Source organism: Carex rostrata, chromosome 6 (assembly GCF_964058835.1).
Source record: "Carex rostrata chromosome 6, lpCarRost1.2, whole genome shotgun sequence".
In the NCBI taxonomy this organism is placed as follows: Eukaryota; Viridiplantae; Streptophyta; class Magnoliopsida; order Poales; family Cyperaceae; genus Carex; species Carex rostrata.
The window spans coordinates 12,434,916-12,454,632 of NC_135923.1; the positions used below are offsets into that span (position 1 = coordinate 12,434,916).

At 39.0% G+C, this 19,717-nt stretch overlaps 3 protein-coding genes across 3 annotated transcripts; all 3 read right to left on the bottom strand.

Moving 5' to 3' along the window:
• Positions 1-496: 496 nt before the first annotated feature.
• NFXL1 (NF-X-like 1) lies at positions 497-4,132 on the bottom strand. The gene has a single exon (XM_078303360.1). The coding sequence runs from the start codon at positions 3,920-3,922 to the stop codon at positions 671-673; it is 3,252 nt and encodes a 1,083-aa protein (XP_078159486.1). The 5' UTR covers positions 3,923-4,132; the 3' UTR covers positions 497-670.
• Positions 4,133-5,648: 1,516 nt separating this feature from the next.
• LOC144555536 (Ankyrin repeat family protein) lies at positions 5,649-8,681 on the bottom strand. Its single transcript, XM_078303915.1, has 3 exons — positions 8,312-8,681; positions 7,180-7,589; positions 5,649-6,635 (listed from the first exon to the last, which is right to left on the bottom strand). The coding sequence occupies exons 1-3, from the start codon at positions 8,580-8,582 to the stop codon at positions 5,775-5,777; spliced, it is 1,542 nt and encodes a 513-aa protein (XP_078160041.1). The 5' UTR covers positions 8,583-8,681; the 3' UTR covers positions 5,649-5,774.
• A 3,820-nt stretch (positions 8,682-12,501) lies between these two features.
• On the bottom strand, positions 12,502-19,270 carry LOC144555410 (cell division control protein 48 homolog C-like). The gene is made up of 12 exons (XM_078303730.1): positions 18,980-19,270; positions 17,358-18,144; positions 16,573-16,936; positions 16,002-16,221; positions 15,183-15,335; positions 14,991-15,107; positions 14,597-14,701; positions 14,291-14,356; positions 14,136-14,200; positions 13,499-13,700; positions 12,929-13,069; positions 12,502-12,788 (listed from the first exon to the last, which is right to left on the bottom strand). The coding sequence occupies exons 1-12, from the start codon at positions 19,169-19,171 to the stop codon at positions 12,738-12,740; spliced, it is 2,463 nt and encodes an 820-aa protein (XP_078159856.1). The 5' UTR covers positions 19,172-19,270; the 3' UTR covers positions 12,502-12,737.
• Positions 19,271-19,717: the final 447 nt, after the last annotated feature.

Below are 19,717 nucleotides of genomic sequence, written 5' to 3' on the forward strand. Positions count from 1 at the left end.
GAAAATAAAATAAGTTTCACCTAACAATTAGGACAAAAGATCAAAGCTTATAAGCTGAATCAGATAACAGATAAACCAACAGTATCAATTAAAGCAATAAAATATATCACATTTCCTCTTTGTATAGAATAATCAAGAGGAAGTTATCTGTTAAAAAAGATTAGGAAACTATTAACTTCACATTGGAGAACTTAATAGAGAGACCAGGGTGATTGCTTCTATTTGAACCCTTCTTGGTCTGCGCATCAATTCACCTTGGAAGACAATATCAGAGAGAGAATGAAGAGAAGCTATGAAAGGTGGGTAAAGTTGGTGTGGAAATTGGTCGGCTCACAAAGGATCTACCGAATGAGCACTTAATGACATGTAAAGAGCACTGACCAAATAACAGCACAGGTTGAAACATGAAATGAGCAAGACAAAATTTCAACAAACTTCTTCCAGATATACTGTGATTTTACCTTAAGCTGCAAAAAATAAGCAGCTTTAACTCTTAGAAACAAGGAAACTAAAATTCCAAGTACCAGCAAAATTCTTATAGAGAGGGTACCCCGAATAGTAACTTTAAACCAAGCATAGAAATATTTGTAAGCTTGGCAAATATTCATTAAAACCCTACTACATCAAGGCTTAAAAAAAATTAAAAAAAATAAAAGAAGCTTTTTATCCTTCATTCTTCTTCATATGCCTTCTCCCAATCATCCGCCACTTCTTCAGCAGCCTCTTGTTTATTTCCACCCCTTGAAGAACCCTCCTCACCTTTATTGACTTCAATCACAGATGCATTATTTATCCTATTTGAACCCAAATCAGACCCAAGAACCTTCCACCGATTAGTCAAAGTTGGCAGAGGGGCCGCTTCATTCACAAGCCGAACTGGCCTTGTCAAATCATCAACTGAATCCACCACTGACCCGCTATCACCCCATGGATTCGGATCAGAAACGAGGGCCTTTTTCCATGGATTAGTAACACTCCTACCAACACCACTCCCTCCCATTCCCATTCCAGTACCCGTGCCAGATACTAACCCAGAGCTGGCTGCCGTTACCACAACTGCTCCATGATAAGCAGACCCATAATCCAGTCGCCTCAAAGCAGTAGCAGCCCGAGCCGGCTCAGTAAAAATGGTAAGAGCATTCCTATCATTTAGCCAAATCAGTTCGCACTCACCTCCAAACCTCAGCACCAGTGAACTAACATCAGCCTCCCGTGGCAGGTCCAACATTGCCACAACCAATCGTGGGTCCATATCGACCAGTGGGTCAAAAATCGGTGGATGAGCTGTCACTGGCATACCTGGTCGCAACCCCAAAATCCTCTGAGGTGCCTTAGACTTGGGAGTAGCATGTACAACCAGAAACCGTTTAGGCTCCCACCCAGCTGCATGCACAGAGAGCTTCCACCTCTCAGCTATAACCCTTACCACATCTCTTTTTTCCTTCAACATGCTGCAAAAGACATGCACTCGCATAGAGCTACTACCACTAACCGAGCTAGATCCTTTCGACTTCCCAAGAACTAGAAACTTACACCTCTCCTCTATAGAAATAACCCATTTGGCATCTCTTCGCATGAAATCCGAGATCAACTCTGACACAGCAGCTGAGTTGTCACCTATGTGGAGACCATCCAGGTTTGGAGGGGTTATGTCAAATGCATCAGCAAGAGCCTTCCTCCTTTCCAGCTTCGCACAATCTTCATCACAGGCAAGTTTTCTCTGACCAAGTGGAACTCGCTTCCCATTTGTTTCGAGGGGATGGAGAGGTACAGGAAGCTTTTGAATAAAGTTCAATTCAAATGACGAAACCTCACCATTTCCGCCAGCACAGCACGGTACAGAGGCACTAATCCTTCCGCACAGACAAGTAATTGAGACAGAAAATTGACACCTCAGATGGGGACAAGGCATGTCAGGGTGGCATGGGGCAACACATGTATGCTTGCAATCCATCCTCGGGGCGCCACAAACTTGGTTGCAGGAGTGTTTCACCTCGTCCGACTCTGAGCTAGAACTAGAATCTGGAGACTCTGCATCACAAGGAGGGGCATGGCAAGGTCTGCCGCACGCATGTAACCCGCAGCGACGTGTCTTGCCACACAGATGATTACACCGGATCTCCTTTGAGCCACATGGTATGTTCTTCAACAAAACATGGCCTCCAATACACTCCTTAGGCACTGGGACAATGCAAGGAGGGCAGGCTCCAAAATGGCAAGTGTGGGTTGCTAAGTGGCCACACGGTTGGGGGACCATGCAAGGGTGGGTGCATGAAGGGGGTGGGGTCCCGCAAGGGACAGGTGGCGGGATGGAGGTCTTTCCACAGGCACATGTCAAGTCAGTGAATGTGGTCTCAAGACAAGGTGGGCAGTGGCCACTGTGGCATAAAACCTGGCACGAGTGTTGCCCACACCGAAGCTTCTTTCCACATTGCATAGAACACTGGTGCGGGTCCCACTCGATAAAATCCATCTGGGATGAGTTTTGTGACAAGGGGCAGCAGGATTCATTGCAACGATGCCTCCCACAGTTCTTCTTGCGGCCACATGGCTTGGGGCATAGGAACACCTCCTTTGCTTCCGAGACTTTGTAGCACTCAACATTGCGGGTTGACAACCCACAACGGCATCTCTGAACAACTTTGACCAGACAAGGAGGGCAGTCCCCTTCATGGCAAGTGTCCTTACAAAAATGGGTTCCGCAAGGAAGTGCCTTAGCACATACTTTGGAACATGTGGGGATGGGGTCCAAGCAGCTCTCACGCAACTCCTTCAATTGCGTATTTCCACAATGGCAGGTTTTAATCTTTGTTGGCACCAATTCGCACTCCCCGCACGGACCTGGATGGCAGCTGTTACCACAAGTGTGGTTCCCACAAGCCAGGTTCCGGCCACAAACTGAGTTGCAGCAGAAAACCCCATCATTCCCTTTCAATTCACCTTTGACAGCCATGTCACCACAAAGAACCATCTCAGTTTTCTTCCCACAGAAACAGGAGGCCGCAACAAGAACTGTGCAAGATTCACAGGGTCCTGTATGGCACACCTTCGCACACAAGTGTCGGCCGCATTCCAGTAAACGGCCACACTGCTGGCCACAAGAAAGAGGACTCATTCGATCAGAACACCTCCGGGCCAGGATATTCTTCCCGCAAGGGCATGGCCGCCTTGGCGCAAAAGCCTTACAAGGCGGGCATGGTCCTGGGTGGCACTGAAGCACACACACATGGGGGCATTTCATTGCCTCCTCTGCTTCCTTATCTTTCGTACCTTCCTCACCGGTGTTTTGTGTTTTGTAAAGAGGATTACCGCACGGTTCACCACAGGAGTGAGGAGTGAGGTAGAGATCATTCGGTGGATCGCGGCGCCTGCCACAGAAGCAAGTGTACGAAAGCTCCTTCGAGGGAAGGGATTGGACAGACTGACAGCCGGGGCAGCGCCAGCCACCGGTGATGGGATCCGCCATGGAGGAGGGCGAACGGGCCCACTTGCGCGCGCATGGAAGATGGAAGATGGAGAAGCAGCTGTTGCAAGACCAGATGGGGGCGGTTCGGCGCACCATGTCATAGCAGATCATGCACTCCACAGTCCCACGCGCCAGCTTGTCTTGGATCTCCTGCACCAGTTGTGGGACCCCCTCGACAGAGGCTGACGAGGTATCAATTGTGGGCCCCGCAGGAGGCGTGGGCTGTTGAGATGGACGGTTGTAATTGTTGTAGCGGGTGCGGGTGCGGGGGTGGTTGTAGCGATGGCCAGGAGCATGATTAGGGTTTGGCGGATTGTTGCGCGGTTGATCGGAGGCGGGGGGCGGAATGGGGGCAGGTGCAGGATGGGACGGAGTTGGAGTTTCAGCGGTGCCCCGTGGGACCCAAACACGATGGTCGGAGGCAGAGGTGGTGTTGCTCCGACGGCCCGGGCGCATAGCGATTGGTCGTTCCAGCGAGGCCGGAGACGCAATTGCGGGTGGGTGGAGGAGGAAAAGAGGTTGCTCCTCTATCGTTGCTTTCAGGAGAGTGCGGATTTAAAAATTAATACAGATGGGGAAGATGGAGGTGAATGTCAGAATGTGCGGTCGAGGTCATAAAAAGCGAAGCAAACGTGGAGAGGAGGGAAGCGACTAGTCGATCGGTTTGACTGGCGCGGCCGAGGCGGCTTCGTTTGAGTCGGTTTGTTACGTGCTGAGAATGTAGGGACGAACACTTGTCAAGAAATCAATTGTCGCTAAATCTTTTTTTTTAATTAATTAAGAAAATCATTCACAAAAAGGAAAAAGGCTAGGTGACGACTCTGGTTTGGTTATTATGGCGATTAATAACAGTAGAGACATAATATGACGAAGATAGATTTCAGTATAATGAACATTTGTATTATCACAATGTGTACATTTACAGTAGATGTATTTATAGAAGAGAATACAAGAGATGTAAGCCAAGCTATTTACAGTAATCTGTTTTAAAGACACACTTTCTGTTATGTTTTTAGTTGGAGACTCGGCTTATGTTGTTATCAGTTATTAATATGTAAAAAAAGAGAAGTTAAAATGCGATCAGATATACTAATACTGGTCACACAAATTCCTCACAAATGTTTTCAACAAAGCCTCTTCCCGGAAACCAATCAAGTTGAGTCAATTATAAAAAAAAGGTTCACAGCTAGGGGTGTCAATGAAACCCTTTTAGCCATTTACCCGATCCGTACAGTATTTGATAAAGCAGATTTAAATAAGGTTTTTTTTTCGTTAGTTTATTAGATATGGGTAAAGATTTTTTTTCATTAACTAAATGGGTAAGAGTATGGGTAAAGACTATTTCGTACCCGTTATCCTATAGGATACTTATATAAAATATAATAATATGATAATATTTGAGCAATAATTAGTGATTACTTTTATTATTTAGTGTATTATTTTTGTTGTAAGCAAAATATTAAACATATTATTTTTATTTGTATATTTTTGTTCTTTAATTAAATAATTAAATTTTTCAAAAGATATATTTTTGTTTTTGAATTTTCTTGTTTTATAAAAAATATAATTTAGTTAAAATCGATTGCACAATTATTTTTATTTTTATTTTTTATTAGTAATATCATTGTATATGTTCAAAATATATGAGTTTTGAATTTTGATGTTCTATTTGTAAAATATAATAAAACTAATTATTATAATTGTATTATTCATTATTCACTTGTTACCGTTTCGTTACCCGATAATTTTAACGGATAAGAGTACAATAGAGTAAGATCAAATCTTAATAGATAAGAATATGATATAAATAAGATTATTCTTAGTGAGTATGAATATGAAAATGTTTCCATCCTACCCGCATCGTACCCATTGACACCCCTATTCACAGCCACAGTAAGGGTCGGCCTACGCAATTTTCACATTAACCGCATTGCCTATGTGATGCATTGGTTTGCATTAGCATTCAAATAAGATATTATAACACGCGGATGATATAAATACCACTCTCCCCTAGTTTGCACAAACAACTATTAAGTCTTTAGTTTAGTGCATATCGCACCATGAGTTGATTAACAGATTAAGCACCCAAAGACTGGAATCACAGTCAAAAGTCCCAAAAAAATACCCCTTAGATTCTCCCTCGTACTAATCTCACTATATTAAGTTATTAACACATGGCGAATGGTAAAATTCCGAGGTGTTCCCATTTCCATTTCCAAATTCAGGGAAACACCATATTCGTTCAAATTTACAGCCTAACATGCCTTTGTACAAGATAAACAACCGTGGCATATTTAAAAGAAGTTAACTAAAGCGCATAAATCTTCTTGTCATTATCTGAAAATGCATCTATGTCCGAAATGTGATCCGAGTGAAGAGACCAAGAGAATGATTTGCTCCCGCTTGCTCTTTTAATGCGCCTCTCTTTATCTTCCCCAAATTTGAACCTCTGTCTCAGCACCAAATAGCCCAAAATTAACAGAGTAGCCGCCATGATGGGCCCACCAACTGCCGTGATGGCAATGGCCATCCACTGCTCTTTCCCAACCACAACATATGCCAGAGACAGGAACGCACCACATGTGCTTAAACATGCTGACCACATCAGCTTATTCACGATACTGATAACCAATTTTTGTGCACCAGTTTCCCATGCAACAAGAGTGATCTGCGCCACCACAACCGCAAGAGAAATAAACAATGCAGTTGCATTCAACAAGCAAAAGGTCCGAAACCCGATACGATCAGCTATGTATGCCTCCCCCGTTTGAGAATACTGACCAGGCAGATTGAAAATTGCCATGAAAGCTATGGAAGCAATCAAAACTGCCACCAAGGTGACCGAATTGATGGTATTTTGCACCGCCTCTCGATGGAGTTTCCTCAGCTCCTTTTTTATGCCGCTGACCCGTTTGCTTGTTTTTGCATTCTGAATGAGTTGCTCCTGCACATTGTGCTTTATGTCGCTGACAGTTCGACGCAGCTCGGAGTTCACGTCAACCTTCCCCACATGACAGGCTTTCCTCGCACCGTGCTCCAAGAGGCTTTCAGTGATTTCTTTTTGAGATTCACCATATGGGATTTTCTCGGCCAGGTCAAGTGCAGTTTCTTTATGGTTATTGATGGCGTTCACCTCAGTGGACTCGTAGGTGAGTAAGAGCTGTACCATCTGGGAGAAGTGCAAGGAATTAGGTCTTTTATAGATTTATCATTTAGAACTTACTAGGAACTAAGGCATGCAAATTCAAAGAAATCTCTACAAAATTTAACTAATAAGCTGTTAAAAAGCTTTCCATTGCTACAACAAGATGAGATGTTTCAGTTTCTTAATTTATTAAATCTGAAACTGAAACTGAAGCCGTCGTGAACTAATAATGAATCAATGTTTGTTTCAGTAATGTGTTTAACAGATCTACTTCATATCTGATAACAGCTTGAGAGATGCAACAGGTAACATAATAGTTCTTGAGTCTATTGTTACTTTGTCATTCAGAAAATTAGGGAATATGAATTACCAAATTATCAATTTTTTCCATGTCTTACGAATTCCAAGACATTCCTAGGGGCCAGCATATTATTTATTGAAATAATCATGTTCATTAACATGCCCAGTATACTTCATATCCGATACAATTTAATCCTTACCATGCGTATGAGTCGGATATTTAAATGGTATTTGTAAACCTTTCTTCAATTTAAATACATATGCATACCTGGGGCCGCCATTTTCTCGTGGCAATGTGAAGAGCAGTGTTTCCTTTCTTGTCACACAAGTTTAATATTGACACATCAGCCATCAGCAGTTCCTCCACCACATCAGGATTCTTTCCCTTTACAGCCATGTGAAGCGCACTCTGCCCCTTCTTGTCAATGATGGCAACCACTCCTGGGTCCCGTTGAACTAGGGTCTTTACAATCCGATAGTGCCCGATCCGTGAGGCATTGTGCAGAGCAGTTTTGCCATTCTTGCGAACTATTCTCGCATATGATTGGTCGATGTCAAGGATAGCATTGACTATGTCCAGGTGATCCTTTGCTGCAGCAGAGTAGAGAGGGCTGGTGTTTGATGAGTCACAAACTTTGCACGTCTCAGGCCATTTATTCAGAAATTCTTTCACAATTCCTGAAAAGGCAAAAAGTTAACAAGAAGAGTCGTCATAATAGTGTGTTTGGTTTGTTTTGTTATCTTCATAAATAAATTTTTGAGTTTTGACAGACAAAATGCCTTCAGGATCTTGACTTGAATAATCTCAGAAAATACTGTTTGACTTCACGAACTACTCTTCTCATTTTGTTGACTTAATTAGGTGCTGATAAGAACCCTTGAAGTGATCATGATAAGATAACTATAGTTAGATGGCTTAGATGGTTGTTCTGTTATGTAGCTGTATTGACTTGAGTTAGTTAGTTGTGATATAGCCTCTGTATGCTTGGCTATATATATCATATAGACCTCTCTGTAACGTGTGCTAATTCATATATACAAAAATACAAGATTCATTCTTCTTTCTCTCAAATCTCTTGATTCTCTCTTGGTGACATTAGTCGTTTCAGATCAGAAAGTATAATTGATTTCAGTTTTCAAAAACTCCATATTGGTACAACTGATTTTAGTTTTCAACAACCCATATTAAGATTTGTGTTGCAAAAAATTGCGCTGTCAAAAATTCTCTACATGTTAATTAAGACGGATACAACAAAAGTGCCAAAAATTGAACCAATTTTTTGCCAGCTTAGACCCACAATTAATTATATCTCCAAAAACAATACCCATCCACGACAAAGTATTTTAGAATAAAATAAATAAACGACAGAATAGATGAAAAAAAAAAGCTGCAAAATTACCAGTGTGGCCATACTTTGCTGCCACGTGGAAGGCATCCAAATCAAGGCGCGATCGGATGGTCGCGGTTTCAAGAGTATAGAACGGTAGGAGATAGCAAAACAGCTCCTCCATGTTTCCCTCCGCTGCTATGTATAGCGCTGTCTCGCCTCCCTCCGCCTGCGCCCCCGCTAGAGAAGGCGAGCCATCGGCGCTGTCGACGACCTCTCGCACGGCTTTCACGTCGCCCGATCGGACGGCGGAGAAGAAGGCCTGGTGGAGCCGTAGATCCATTTAAAACTCTCTGTGTCTCTGTCTCTATCCTCGCTTCAATCTATCTATTTCAGTAGTTGGGGAAGGAGTGATAGTCTCCCACAAAAAAAAAATGATATCATATGAGATGAGGAACAGAGGAAGTGACAAGCAATCGAGATTGTCTTTGGTTGTAATTGTGTAGTGATTGGTGTTGAGCATGTGAGGGATTTGAGAAATTGGGATTTGGGATGCGAAAGTGACACCTTGTTCGGTATTTGAAGCTTGATATAAATCCGCGACATCTTTTGTACGCTATTCGTGAAGCCACAGGAATTCGGATTCTGGACAGGTGGCGTTGGATATTGTTTAGTTCCAACAGCCACATACATGTACACCTTAATTTTATATCTATCATTTTCAAACTGAGGCGTTTTAATTAAAGAGGAAGTATATAATGCTTAATTTTTTATAGTTCGTCATGATTATATTTTTTATTAAAATTTTAAAAATTAAGTATCAAACAAAAATATATATAGACGGTTGATGTTTGTCCATATGAAAAAAAAAATGATGTATTCATTTATAAATTAAATATAATGCATACAAATAAAGTAAGTATAATCAAAGCTGGTCGCGTACAAAAAATAATAGATAAATCAACACACGGTTATGATATCATAACGAACCGTTAATATTTTACTTCCCGATCATGTATCAATTGAATTTCAAATTTTGATGACTTTTGACTTGGATATATTACTGTCAAGATAAAACAAGATTAATGCTTATATTGTAAATATGTAATGTAATTGTAAGAGAAAAATATGATTATGATTGGATGATAAACATCGGCATAAATTGGAATACTGTACAGTGCAAGAAGAAAAAATAAAAATATTATTTATCAGAGAAATACAAAGTACAAATGAGAAATAAAAAATACAAGAAATGTTTGAAATTTTAGAACTCGGTTGAGTTTGGAATTTTGTATATATCAAAATAATACGAGAAATGTTTAGCAAAAATTCCTTTCAAATAATTGAGAGAAATATATTGGCAGCATTTAGATGATAGATATTTTGAGTACTCGAAGCATTTATTCATGATCCTGCTTTGTGAAATACAAAAATAGGTGTGGTCCATGTGGATTACCTCTGCTCCGCGAAAGGACTATGAACTTCTTTGCGTCGACTTTTGTACTTTCCACGATAAAGTATCTTTTGTACTGTACCGATTCAAGCGTTTGGGACCCACAACTGCAGTGTGCCACCAAATTCAAGCGTTTGGGACCGCACCTCGAAAAGATGAAAAACACGTTTTGATAAAAGTGAGGAATTTTTTTTTTTTTTTGTAAACTATAAATAATTAAATGAATTTTACGAACATAATATGATAGCTTTTTTTTTTTTTTGAAAAATCACAAGGACCGTGGGGTTTTCACGGTCTCAAAATTGTCTTTTTTCTAGACCGTGGGAACTATACCCCACGGTCTCAAAATTGTCTTTTTTTTCTAGACTGTGGGAACTATATGGTCTTACCAATTTTTTTTTTTTTTTCTTCTGATTTTTCTACTTTTTTGCGATTGTACCATAGAAGATTTTTTTTTTTTCTCCAGACCGTGGGAACCACTCGGTCTACACATTCTCTAATTTTTTTTCCCTCAAGACCATTGGCTCCCCACGATCTTCATTTTTTCCCTCAAGACCGTTGGCTCCCCACGATCTTCATTTTTTTTTCCAGACCGTTGGGTCCCCACGGTTTTTATTATTTTTTGGTTCGATCCCCATACTCGTGACTCCCTTCTTCTCTTCCTTCTCACTCAGTGCGTTCCTTTCCCCATTTCTTCTGCTTCTTCTTTCTTTCTTCATTCATCTAAATTTTTTTTAACTCTCATAATTAGTGTCATTTTTATTCTAATTACATAAGTTTGTATATTTTAAAAAGAGGAACAAAAAGAGTTTCAGATCTACAAATTTCGTTAGGTATGTGTTTAATTCTTTTATTTTTGATAAATAATTCTCAATTATGAATAAATGATAGAATAAATGGTTTATGTAGTAATTGTAGTATAAATAAATGGTTTATGTATAATTTTTTCTTTTTGTAGTATAAATAGTTTATGTGTATTTTTTTTAGTAGTATAAATAAATGGTTTATGTTGTAATTGTAGTATTAAAAAATAGTTTATGTAGTAATTTATTTGCATGTAGTTTTTTGTAGTATGCATGTAGCAATTGTTAAATGACGATTGACGATTAATAATTAATTCATAATTTTTTATCTAAAGATTAGTAATTTATTTGCATGTAGCTTTCATCTAAATATTGCAGTAAGTTTATTTTTTCAATTACGATCATATTTTAGGTTGTGCCTTGTAAACAAGTTAGTTTTGTAGTCTCGTACACACTATTTTTTGTTTTACCTTTCTCCCATGCCAGTTACAAAATTTCGACAAGTACTACTTTGACTTTGTTAGATTTAGACACAAAAATAAATAACCAGTTAAACTTTGATTATAAACTATAATTGTTGTAAAAAAAAACAGCGGTTGAACCAGTTGACCTACCGGTTCGACCAGTGAACCATTAACCTATAGCTTTATCAGGTCGAGGTCCGATCCAGTTCTGATAACATTGGTTTGTACAGAAGCTAAAATACTCTACGCTTTTTTTAAGTTTCTTGCTTATTGGTTATTTCACGTAACCGGAATTATTAAACAAAGTATGGCACTGCAAATACAATCTCAACAGTTTTTTTTTTTATTATTGGCATTGCCACCAACAGATATATATTGATACTAAAAAAACATATTTACTAAGTACCTCCCCTCACATATGGTTGCCTGGCCTTAACGACTCCGTCCTTAATCCGCTTGTGACCATAAAAATATGTCCATTGTTGTATCATTGAATTACAATCTCAACAGTTATATCGGCAATATGTACTATTGAATTATTAAACAAAGAAGAATTACTTGATTTAATTTTACATGAAAAGGGTTCAAAAATCTTTTATTTTCTGATAATATTTTTTCTCAAATTTATATGTCAAAATAAAACTATTTAATGTGAAAAGCACATAAAAAACATCATAAAGTATCAATTTTATTTTTATATGAATCAATGAGTTGAAAACTCAACATCCAAAATTTGTCCATATTAATGTAATTTATGAGCTATTGATAACAATAAAAACACGATCGAAATGTCGTAATCTTTTATGTGCATAGATAAAATGATATATAGATCAAATCAAACGATTTTATTTTGACATTAGAATTTTAAATTTTAAGTTATTAGCATTTAAAAAATAGGGATAAAAGTACAAAAGATCATGGCATTTGAACCCTCTTCTTTTCACATGCTAGTACTAAATTTTGGAAGACAGTTCTCACAAAATTCTATTTTTCCAGTGGAACTATTATTTTGAATTAAATAGCTTCTGTCCATACATCACCTTCATCATTCAGTTCAACTGAGAACTCAGATAAAAAGCAACTTCTAAAAAGAAAAAAAAAACAAGATTCTGACAAAGGATATATTGTTCAGAAGGAAGTTGATATCGGGGCCTCTTGACCTGATATGTAATTTATGTACTACTGGGACATGTGAGAATGCAGTACACCTTTTCTTCTTATGTCCTTACGCTACAGAGGTGTGGGGCAAAATTGCATTGTTGTTGGGAAGGGTAATCATGGTACCGGCAGAAACGGTACCGCTGGTATGGAATAAGTCTTGGATGTATGTGTAGAACTCAAGAGGGTTAAAAAGGAAGACTTGGGCTGCGTTTTTCATGTGCACAATCTGGTGTATTTGGAAACAACGTAACAGATATGTTTTTGATGCGGAAAGGATAGCAGCAAGTGTGCTTGCTGGTAGGTGCGTACAGGAGATGATGCTGTGGATAAAGCATTGCTGATTCAGGCAATACAGGAGAAACAGAAAAAGGGGATACTGTCTTCATATCGATGATGTTTTTTATTAACATTAATATCCTCTCTGTTTTAATTAGGTGTGATGTAATAGCACGTTCTTATTAATACAAACAACTTGACAGTCGCTGTCAAGCTTTAAAAAAAAAAAAAAAAATAAAAAGAAAAAAAACATAAAAATAACTCAATGCCAAAATTGTTGATGTGAATACATCATTTCTACAGACAACGGAGCAAAAACTATACGTTGTAAATAAAGTTAGCTACCTCGTGGCTTGATATTTGTTCGACAATGCCTCGTAGTATTCTCTTTGCTGAAAAAAATAAACCACAAAATATAATAGATACGAGAAACAAAAATTCATGGTATGCTTGACGAAACACACAGCACACCAGGTGGCAAAAGAACAAGTTGCCACCCATACACTGTAAAAGAGAATAGCAAAGGACATACCTTGTCGGTGACAGATGGGGTTATTTTCGATAAAGCAAGCTCAAAATGAGATGCCTTAATAGAGCATGTATCTGAAATACTACCGGCTTCATTTGCCAAGTCTAGTCTCTCTTCTAGTGTAAACATAGCTGCTTCATTCATCTACAACCACGAAAAACAAACGAAAAATAAAAAAAAACAGATAGGGACAATAATTATTACATGTCAAGTCATGTTGGTTTGATGTTTTGGCCATAACAATTATCCCCATTTCTCTTTTTTATTTATTTTACTAGAATTGAAAAATAATACAGATTTGTTTTATTATTATTTACAGTGGCATGTACAATTTAATCTACATTTCTGTCTAAGAAATTCATTAACAATTATCCCCATACACAATATGTATAAGGATCTAGAACTTGAAAAAATATGCTATAAAGCTGGATCAGGTCATATTGGATGTAAGCACGACTTACACAGAGCCTGGAATATTGTTTGGGTCAAAAGACAAAGTCAGAATCAACATCCCAGAGAGGGAGGGAGGGAGCGAGCGAGCAAGAGAGAGAGAGGGAGAGAGAGAGATTTTACCAGAGAGGCAAGGTCAGCACCAGTTAGGTTGTTGCACCGCTCCATTCGGGCCAGAGCATCAAGGTCCACATCAACATCAATGGGCTTCTTTCGTGCATGGGCCTTCATGATGGCCGCTCGCTCGTCTGCACCAGGAAGTGGAACATATAGTTTCTTTCCAAGTCTTCCTGGCCTCAGTACTGCCGGATCCATCACCTCTATCCTGTCATGTGACAATAAGCTAAGAATGTTGGATTTTTGTGCAATAAGATTTAGGTCTTTTCCGCATTACAACCCATATAATGCGGATAAGATCACTTTTATCAAAAGTCAAAACAATGGAAAATAAACATAGAAAGGTATTATCCTGTCAAAAGTTACTGATTTTGTCCCTACACCTGGTGAGTTCATTATCTTTATGTTAGTCCGAACAGGATATACAGCAGGGAAGGCTGAAAATACTGAGAATTCTATTTAAAAAAAAAAAAAAATCTCATATGGTATTTTGTTATGGCTCTTACTATTTCTGCACACTAAACTAATCAGAGCAGATACCAACATTAGTCTTTGACAACTCAATAAAAATAATGTATGTGGTAGAAGTATGAATCTGAGTATGTGATCTTTATCAAATTCAGTAACAAGTGGGACCTCGTACCTGTTTGTGGCTCCAATAACAAAAACACCTTGACGGTCGTCAGCCCCATCAAGCTCTATAAGAAGCTGATAACCAAATTGAACAAATAAATAAAAAATAAAGATGAATTAGCAAGAGAGAGGGTGAGAGAGTATTTTAGGGGTCGTAAAGCACACCTGGTTCAATAGACTATCTACTACCCGTCCTCCCTCTTTGCCTCTACTTGTAGTAAGAGCATCTACCTGAAAAAGATAACGAAAGATGAAATTTCTTGGGAAATATTAAGGAAAAAATAATGTACTTGCTATACTATTTGCTTTATATATAGAGAGAAAAAACTTGCCATTCTATGTCTTTAACTTTTTCATGCTACATTTATGTTGCCAACAAATAACTACCTACTATGCCTAAATATCAGTTTTGTACCAGTTCGGTGCTATCTTTATGGTATGGCCATAATGTAAAACTGAAAAACAAATTACCTCATCAAAGAAGAGAATGCAAGGAGAGTTGGTACGTGCACGCGCAAATATCTTTCTAACTTCCGATTCACTTTCACCTACATATTTATTCAATAGCTCTGGCCCCTGAAATAAAGAAAAATTAATCAATCCTAGCAACTTCTTTTTTTTTAAAAAAAGCAAAAAATAAAAAATAAATAAAATGCATACTCCCCCTGTTTTTCAAGAAATGATAAAACATATTCCAATATATGAACTGTTATGAAGAATGACAGTCCTGATTCAACTTAAACTTACCCCCCCCCCCCCACACACACACACAAATGGAGTAAAATCCAGTACACTGAAAATCTCTGGAGGAACAAAATCTGAAGATAAATAAGGAACAACATACAAAATGACAAATTAATAGTACCTTTATGTGTATAAAATTAGCACCTGCCTCATTTGCAACTGCTTTAGCAATAAGGGTTTTGCCACAGCCAGGAGGGCCAAAAAGCAAAAATCCTGCTTCGAAATTTATTCCCAGCTCCTTCAAAAACAAATCAAGCAATGCATGTGAAAACAGTTCAAAGCAAAAACTGCAACATACTAACAAGAAGTCTACCTCATAATTTTCAGGATGTTTGATTCGTTGAACAATGTATCGCTCAAACACCTTTCTTATTAAACTAAGGCCGCCCACATCATTCCATGTCACATTAGGTATTGAAGAAAATCCTTCCCTTCTCAAAGAAGGTTGTACTATTTTAGTTGCATCCTGAAAAAATAATAAAAGATGGGAATTAAAGCATCAGAAAAAGTGCTAAGCAGGTAAAAATCCAGATACAACTTGAGCAGTAAGCCATATTGGTTTCGTCAGTAGTTGTAACTGTGCATCTTTTATTATCGATAAGGGCCGATATAACATGTGCTATAACATATTAAAAGCTTACATGCATAGTCTTCTCAAATATCAAAGTATATGAACAGTAAGAAAGCATGATGATTGATCAGCATCTATCATGCGCCTAAACTCCCTTGCTTTTGGAAAGGAAGCCAAAACAAATAACCTGTCTACTATCAATCACTCAACAGGGCAAAGAAGAATTATAGGTTTTTTCCACAAAGGTATCTCTCACTTTTATAAAACTTGCAGCTTTTAGGGGTAAAGTGAAGGAGATTACCATCACACAAAAGCAGAAAAAAGAAGTCCCACAAAAAGAAAACCACATCATAATGACACAAGTGGCCATAATGATCGTAACACCACAAAAAAACAATCTAAATTTTTAAACGCTCACAAAATCAATCTTTAAATATCATTTGTATATAGCAGAGACAATCAGCAATGAAAAAGAGTTGCTTTAGGCATTCTTTTTATGATTTTCTAAATAAAAAACCATTGCAATTAAAAATATATATATATATATATATATATATACACCTCAAAGTCGGCCATAGTGATGCTAAGGCTCTCCATCTCAGCTTCATCCCAAGGTCGCCTCCACCAATCTTCCAGATTCAAGCTGGATTTTCTCTTATCAATTATCCTCTTCATGGCTAGGTTCCCAGCCTTATCCACCAGAGATTTCAGATCAGCACCAACAAATCCAGGTGTTGACCTTGCGATCTTGAAAAGGTCAAATTTGCCCTCCAGTCTCAGCCTGTACATACAGCATATCAATTGCATAAATTTATGTGTCTCAGACTTGTTTGGTCAAGTACAGACCCCGAGTCGGCCAACTTGTATCCACAGATGCTTTTTTTTTTTTTTACCCTAATGCATGATTGGTCAATTGCCAAGTTGATGAGACGAGTTCAACTGTTATGTGACAGCAAATATCATCTCGTCACAAAGTTGCAATCATGGGAACATAACACTACCAGATGTAGACAGCATCGACACAAAGCACAAATAAGTCACATATCTCTCACAAGCTGTTCCAAAAATACCATAACATAAAAGAGGTACAGGATATTGAGTTGTGGGTACCATATGGATTCTTAAGACCTACCTTTGTGTCAGCATGGACAATATCTCTGCACGTGCAGCTTCATCAGGTACACTCAGTGCTATCTCCCGATCAAACCTTCCTGGTCGTCTCAGCGCTTGGTCAACTGCATCAGGTCTATTTGTAGCTCCAATGACAAGCACAAAACCAGGTGGTTTATCCTGTGAAAGGTCTGGTTCTTGATCTTGCACAGCCTGGTGAAACTGGTCCATGCAAGTCATCAGCTGTGTCACTATTCGTCGCTCCATCTCTCTCTGGAGGTTCTCTCTCTTTGATGCAATGGCATCTATTTCATCTATGAAGACTATGGAAGGTGCAGTTCGGTATGCCTTTTTAAATAAGCTTCTTATGTTCTCTTCAGACGCACCTGATATGAAAGAACCAAATAAATGAAAATTGTGTTATAATCATCGGCACATAATTTGCAGCTTAAATAAGCTTAGTAAGTTATAACATAGCATTTAAATCAAGTTTCTGAGAAATACTCAGAAAAAATTACTTTCATGACAATAAAGCACAGTATTACAATTTTCTAGTTTTTCCATTCAAAAATAAGCACCATGTAAGGGGAATTTAAATCAATAATGCAATCCTCATTTCAAAACTTACCCACCTCTTTCAATTTAAAAAAAGAGGAAGAAAGCCTTCCAATATAGTTCTTTAGAAACAATTGACATCCTTTAGAAACAAAATGAAGTCTAATAGTAAGAGAGAGAGAGAGAGAGAGAGAAGAAAAGAAAGTACAATTACCATAAAATTATTAAAAAAAAAAAAAAAACAATCCATACCCGAAACACCAGAGACGACCTCTGGTGCAGAGATCTTATAGAATGGGACCCCGGTCTCATTTGCAATTGCATGTGCCAAAGTGGTCTTACCACACCCAGGTGGACCATGCAATAACAATCCTGCCATAGGCCTGACACCAAGAAACCTGGGCAGCTGAGGATGACACAAGGGCACAATCACCTCCATCATCAGCTCCTCTATCACCCCCTTCATCCCTCCCAAATCTGCAAACCTCGGCCCCACCTTCCCTTCCTGTCCTCCACTATTACCATTATACCCCTCAGCTACTCCTCCCTCACTAACAGGCCCGTTATTTGTTTCCAAAACCTTAGGCTTTTCTGTTGCCACATCAATCTCCATATTATTCTCCTGTCTGTTTTTCACCGGTGATTTGGCCGAGGCAGACTCTTCCGACACCTGTGGCCGCGGACGATCCTGAACTCTTTTGACCGGTTGTTTTGGTGTTGATTTTTTTATGTAACTGTCTCTGAGAATGGATTTTGTGACATCAAAATCAAGCTCAGGATCAGGATCATCGCCTTCTGAGGTGGAGGTGGATTGGGACCCATCAGATTCTTCATCGGATGTGTCTACGTGGATATGGCGGATATGATGGTTGGATTCTAACTGGAGGAGGCGAGATTCTGACACAGAGAGTGAGGGACGACGACTTCGGCGCTTGTGCGAGGTGGTAGGAGAGGCGGAGTTATCGCTGTCCGAGGCATCATCATGGGAAGTGTCAACAGTGGTGGAAGGATGGCGAAGGGATGCTAGGACTTGGCTGACCTGGAGAGAGACTTTGTTTATATAAAAAATTCATAGGATGATGTCAGAATTCAGTACTAACAGAAAGGCAATTCCGTTTCTTTTCTTCTTCTTTTTTGCCTTTTTAACTGGTGATCCAAGTAGTTTTTCTTTTTCTTCTTTTTGTACTCGAGTTTTATAATTCAATATAATGATCTGAACACGTAATTTTGGTCGATAAAAAGAGCCGAACTGGACAACCTGTAGACAAGTTTTGGTTAGCTTTATGATTTTAAAAACTTTTTTTATGGTAATTAATTATTATTGCGCTCTCGTTACCATATTGGACAAGTCTGTCTTGAATGAACATTTATTTTCTGTTCACGCACTTTTCATGCTTCTTTTACTTTATGATAAAATGGGGTCCATGAAAGATGTTATACTTCAATTAAATGTTTCGATGTGGTTCAATACACAAAATTCAAAACATGGTTTAGTCCAGTGAAAAATGAAATACTGTAATTAATCTCCAGTATCAAGTGTGGTGTTTTTCAAGGTTCCAAACTGACTCAGGGGTAAATTTTTCTCTTGTAACCGCTTTCTTAGATATGTATAGCTGGATTAAGGCCTCATGAGATTGAAAAGGTGAGTTCCATCAAAGATATTGATGTTATGACTTGATTGAACTAATTAACACTTGTAAGTCAGTCGTTCTGCCAAATTCTTTTCAAGTACCAATTAATATATCAACTCTCAACCGCATTAATTCATGCCTGATTTCTCAGCCAAACAAAACCTGAGTTCCATGCTAGGAAACAAAACCTCACTAACTGGCACACGTGGGAGACAGGAAAGGGATGAAATAGGTTGAACGGACCTGATGAGAGAATGGCTGTAGCTTGAGGCGGCGATACGCCGGGTGGCGGTTCCGGAGGCTCAAGGCAACCGACTCTGCGTCGAGAGAGGCTTCCAGTTTCGACTCGACGATGCGTTTTCGAAGAAGACGGGATTCGCTGGAGAGCCCGGTCGACGGCGACCGTCCTCCGCCGCGGCGCATCCTCTTCCCCATCTCTCTCTGGCGTGGGTTCGGGATTTATTTCCGTTTGCCTGTCCCCTACCGACTATTGTTTAGGGTTTTACCAATCCTTCCCTTTTTTTGGGAGAGTATCTCTGCGGAGCTGTGCGGAGATTTTAATTTGGTCCTCGGACGAAGAGGGACTCAAATTTTGAAATCTGATCTGGTCCGTCCAATTAAAATGAACGGATCAGATTAAAAGCTCCGCGGAGGATAGCGTTCCCTTTTTTTTGTCCCTTTCACCGTCACCGTCTCACCTCACGTAAACTTGGGCGCCACGCTCCAGAGGAGAATCTACGGGTTAGATCGCATTTGGGTTGGATCGATTCGTGTTTTAGTCGTTTCGAATTTGGGCCGTTCTCGGATCTTTGATCATTCCAGATTTTGAACCGTTTAGGTTTTAAATAAGAATTATAATTTCTTGGTAATACTTTAGTTTGAAATTTTAGATAATAATTTTTTTTTCAAATCATGCTAAAAAAGAAAAAGAAAAAAGATAGGCTTATTATATTTCTTTTGGATTAATTGTGATCGATTTTA

Excerpts from the sequence above, each read along its gene's own strand:
- NFXL1 (XM_078303360.1), bottom strand. The coding sequence starts at position 3,922 with ATGCGCCCGGGCCGTCGGAGCAACACCACCTCTGCCTCCGACCATCGT.
- LOC144555410 (XM_078303730.1), bottom strand. The coding sequence starts at position 19,171 with ATGGGGAAGAGGATGCGCCGCGGCGGAGGACGGTCGCCGTCGACCGGG. Across the intron at positions 18,145-18,979 it reads TACAGCCATTCTCTCATCAG|GTCAGCCAAGTCCTAGCATC; the intron begins GTCCGTTCAACC and ends GTCTCTCTCCAG. Across the intron at positions 14,357-14,596 it reads GCATTCTCTTCTTTGATGAG|GTAGATGCTCTTACTACAAG; the intron begins GTAATTTGTTTT and ends TATCTTTTTCAG.
- LOC144555536 (XM_078303915.1), bottom strand. The coding sequence starts at position 8,582 with ATGGATCTACGGCTCCACCAGGCCTTCTTCTCCGCCGTCCGATCGGGC. Across the intron at positions 7,590-8,311 it reads AGCAAAGTATGGCCACACTG|GAATTGTGAAAGAATTTCTG; the intron begins GTAATTTTGCAG and ends TTGCCTTTTCAG. Across the intron at positions 6,636-7,179 it reads CGAGAAAATGGCGGCCCCAG|ATGGTACAGCTCTTACTCAC; the intron begins GTATGCATATGT and ends CACTTCTCCCAG.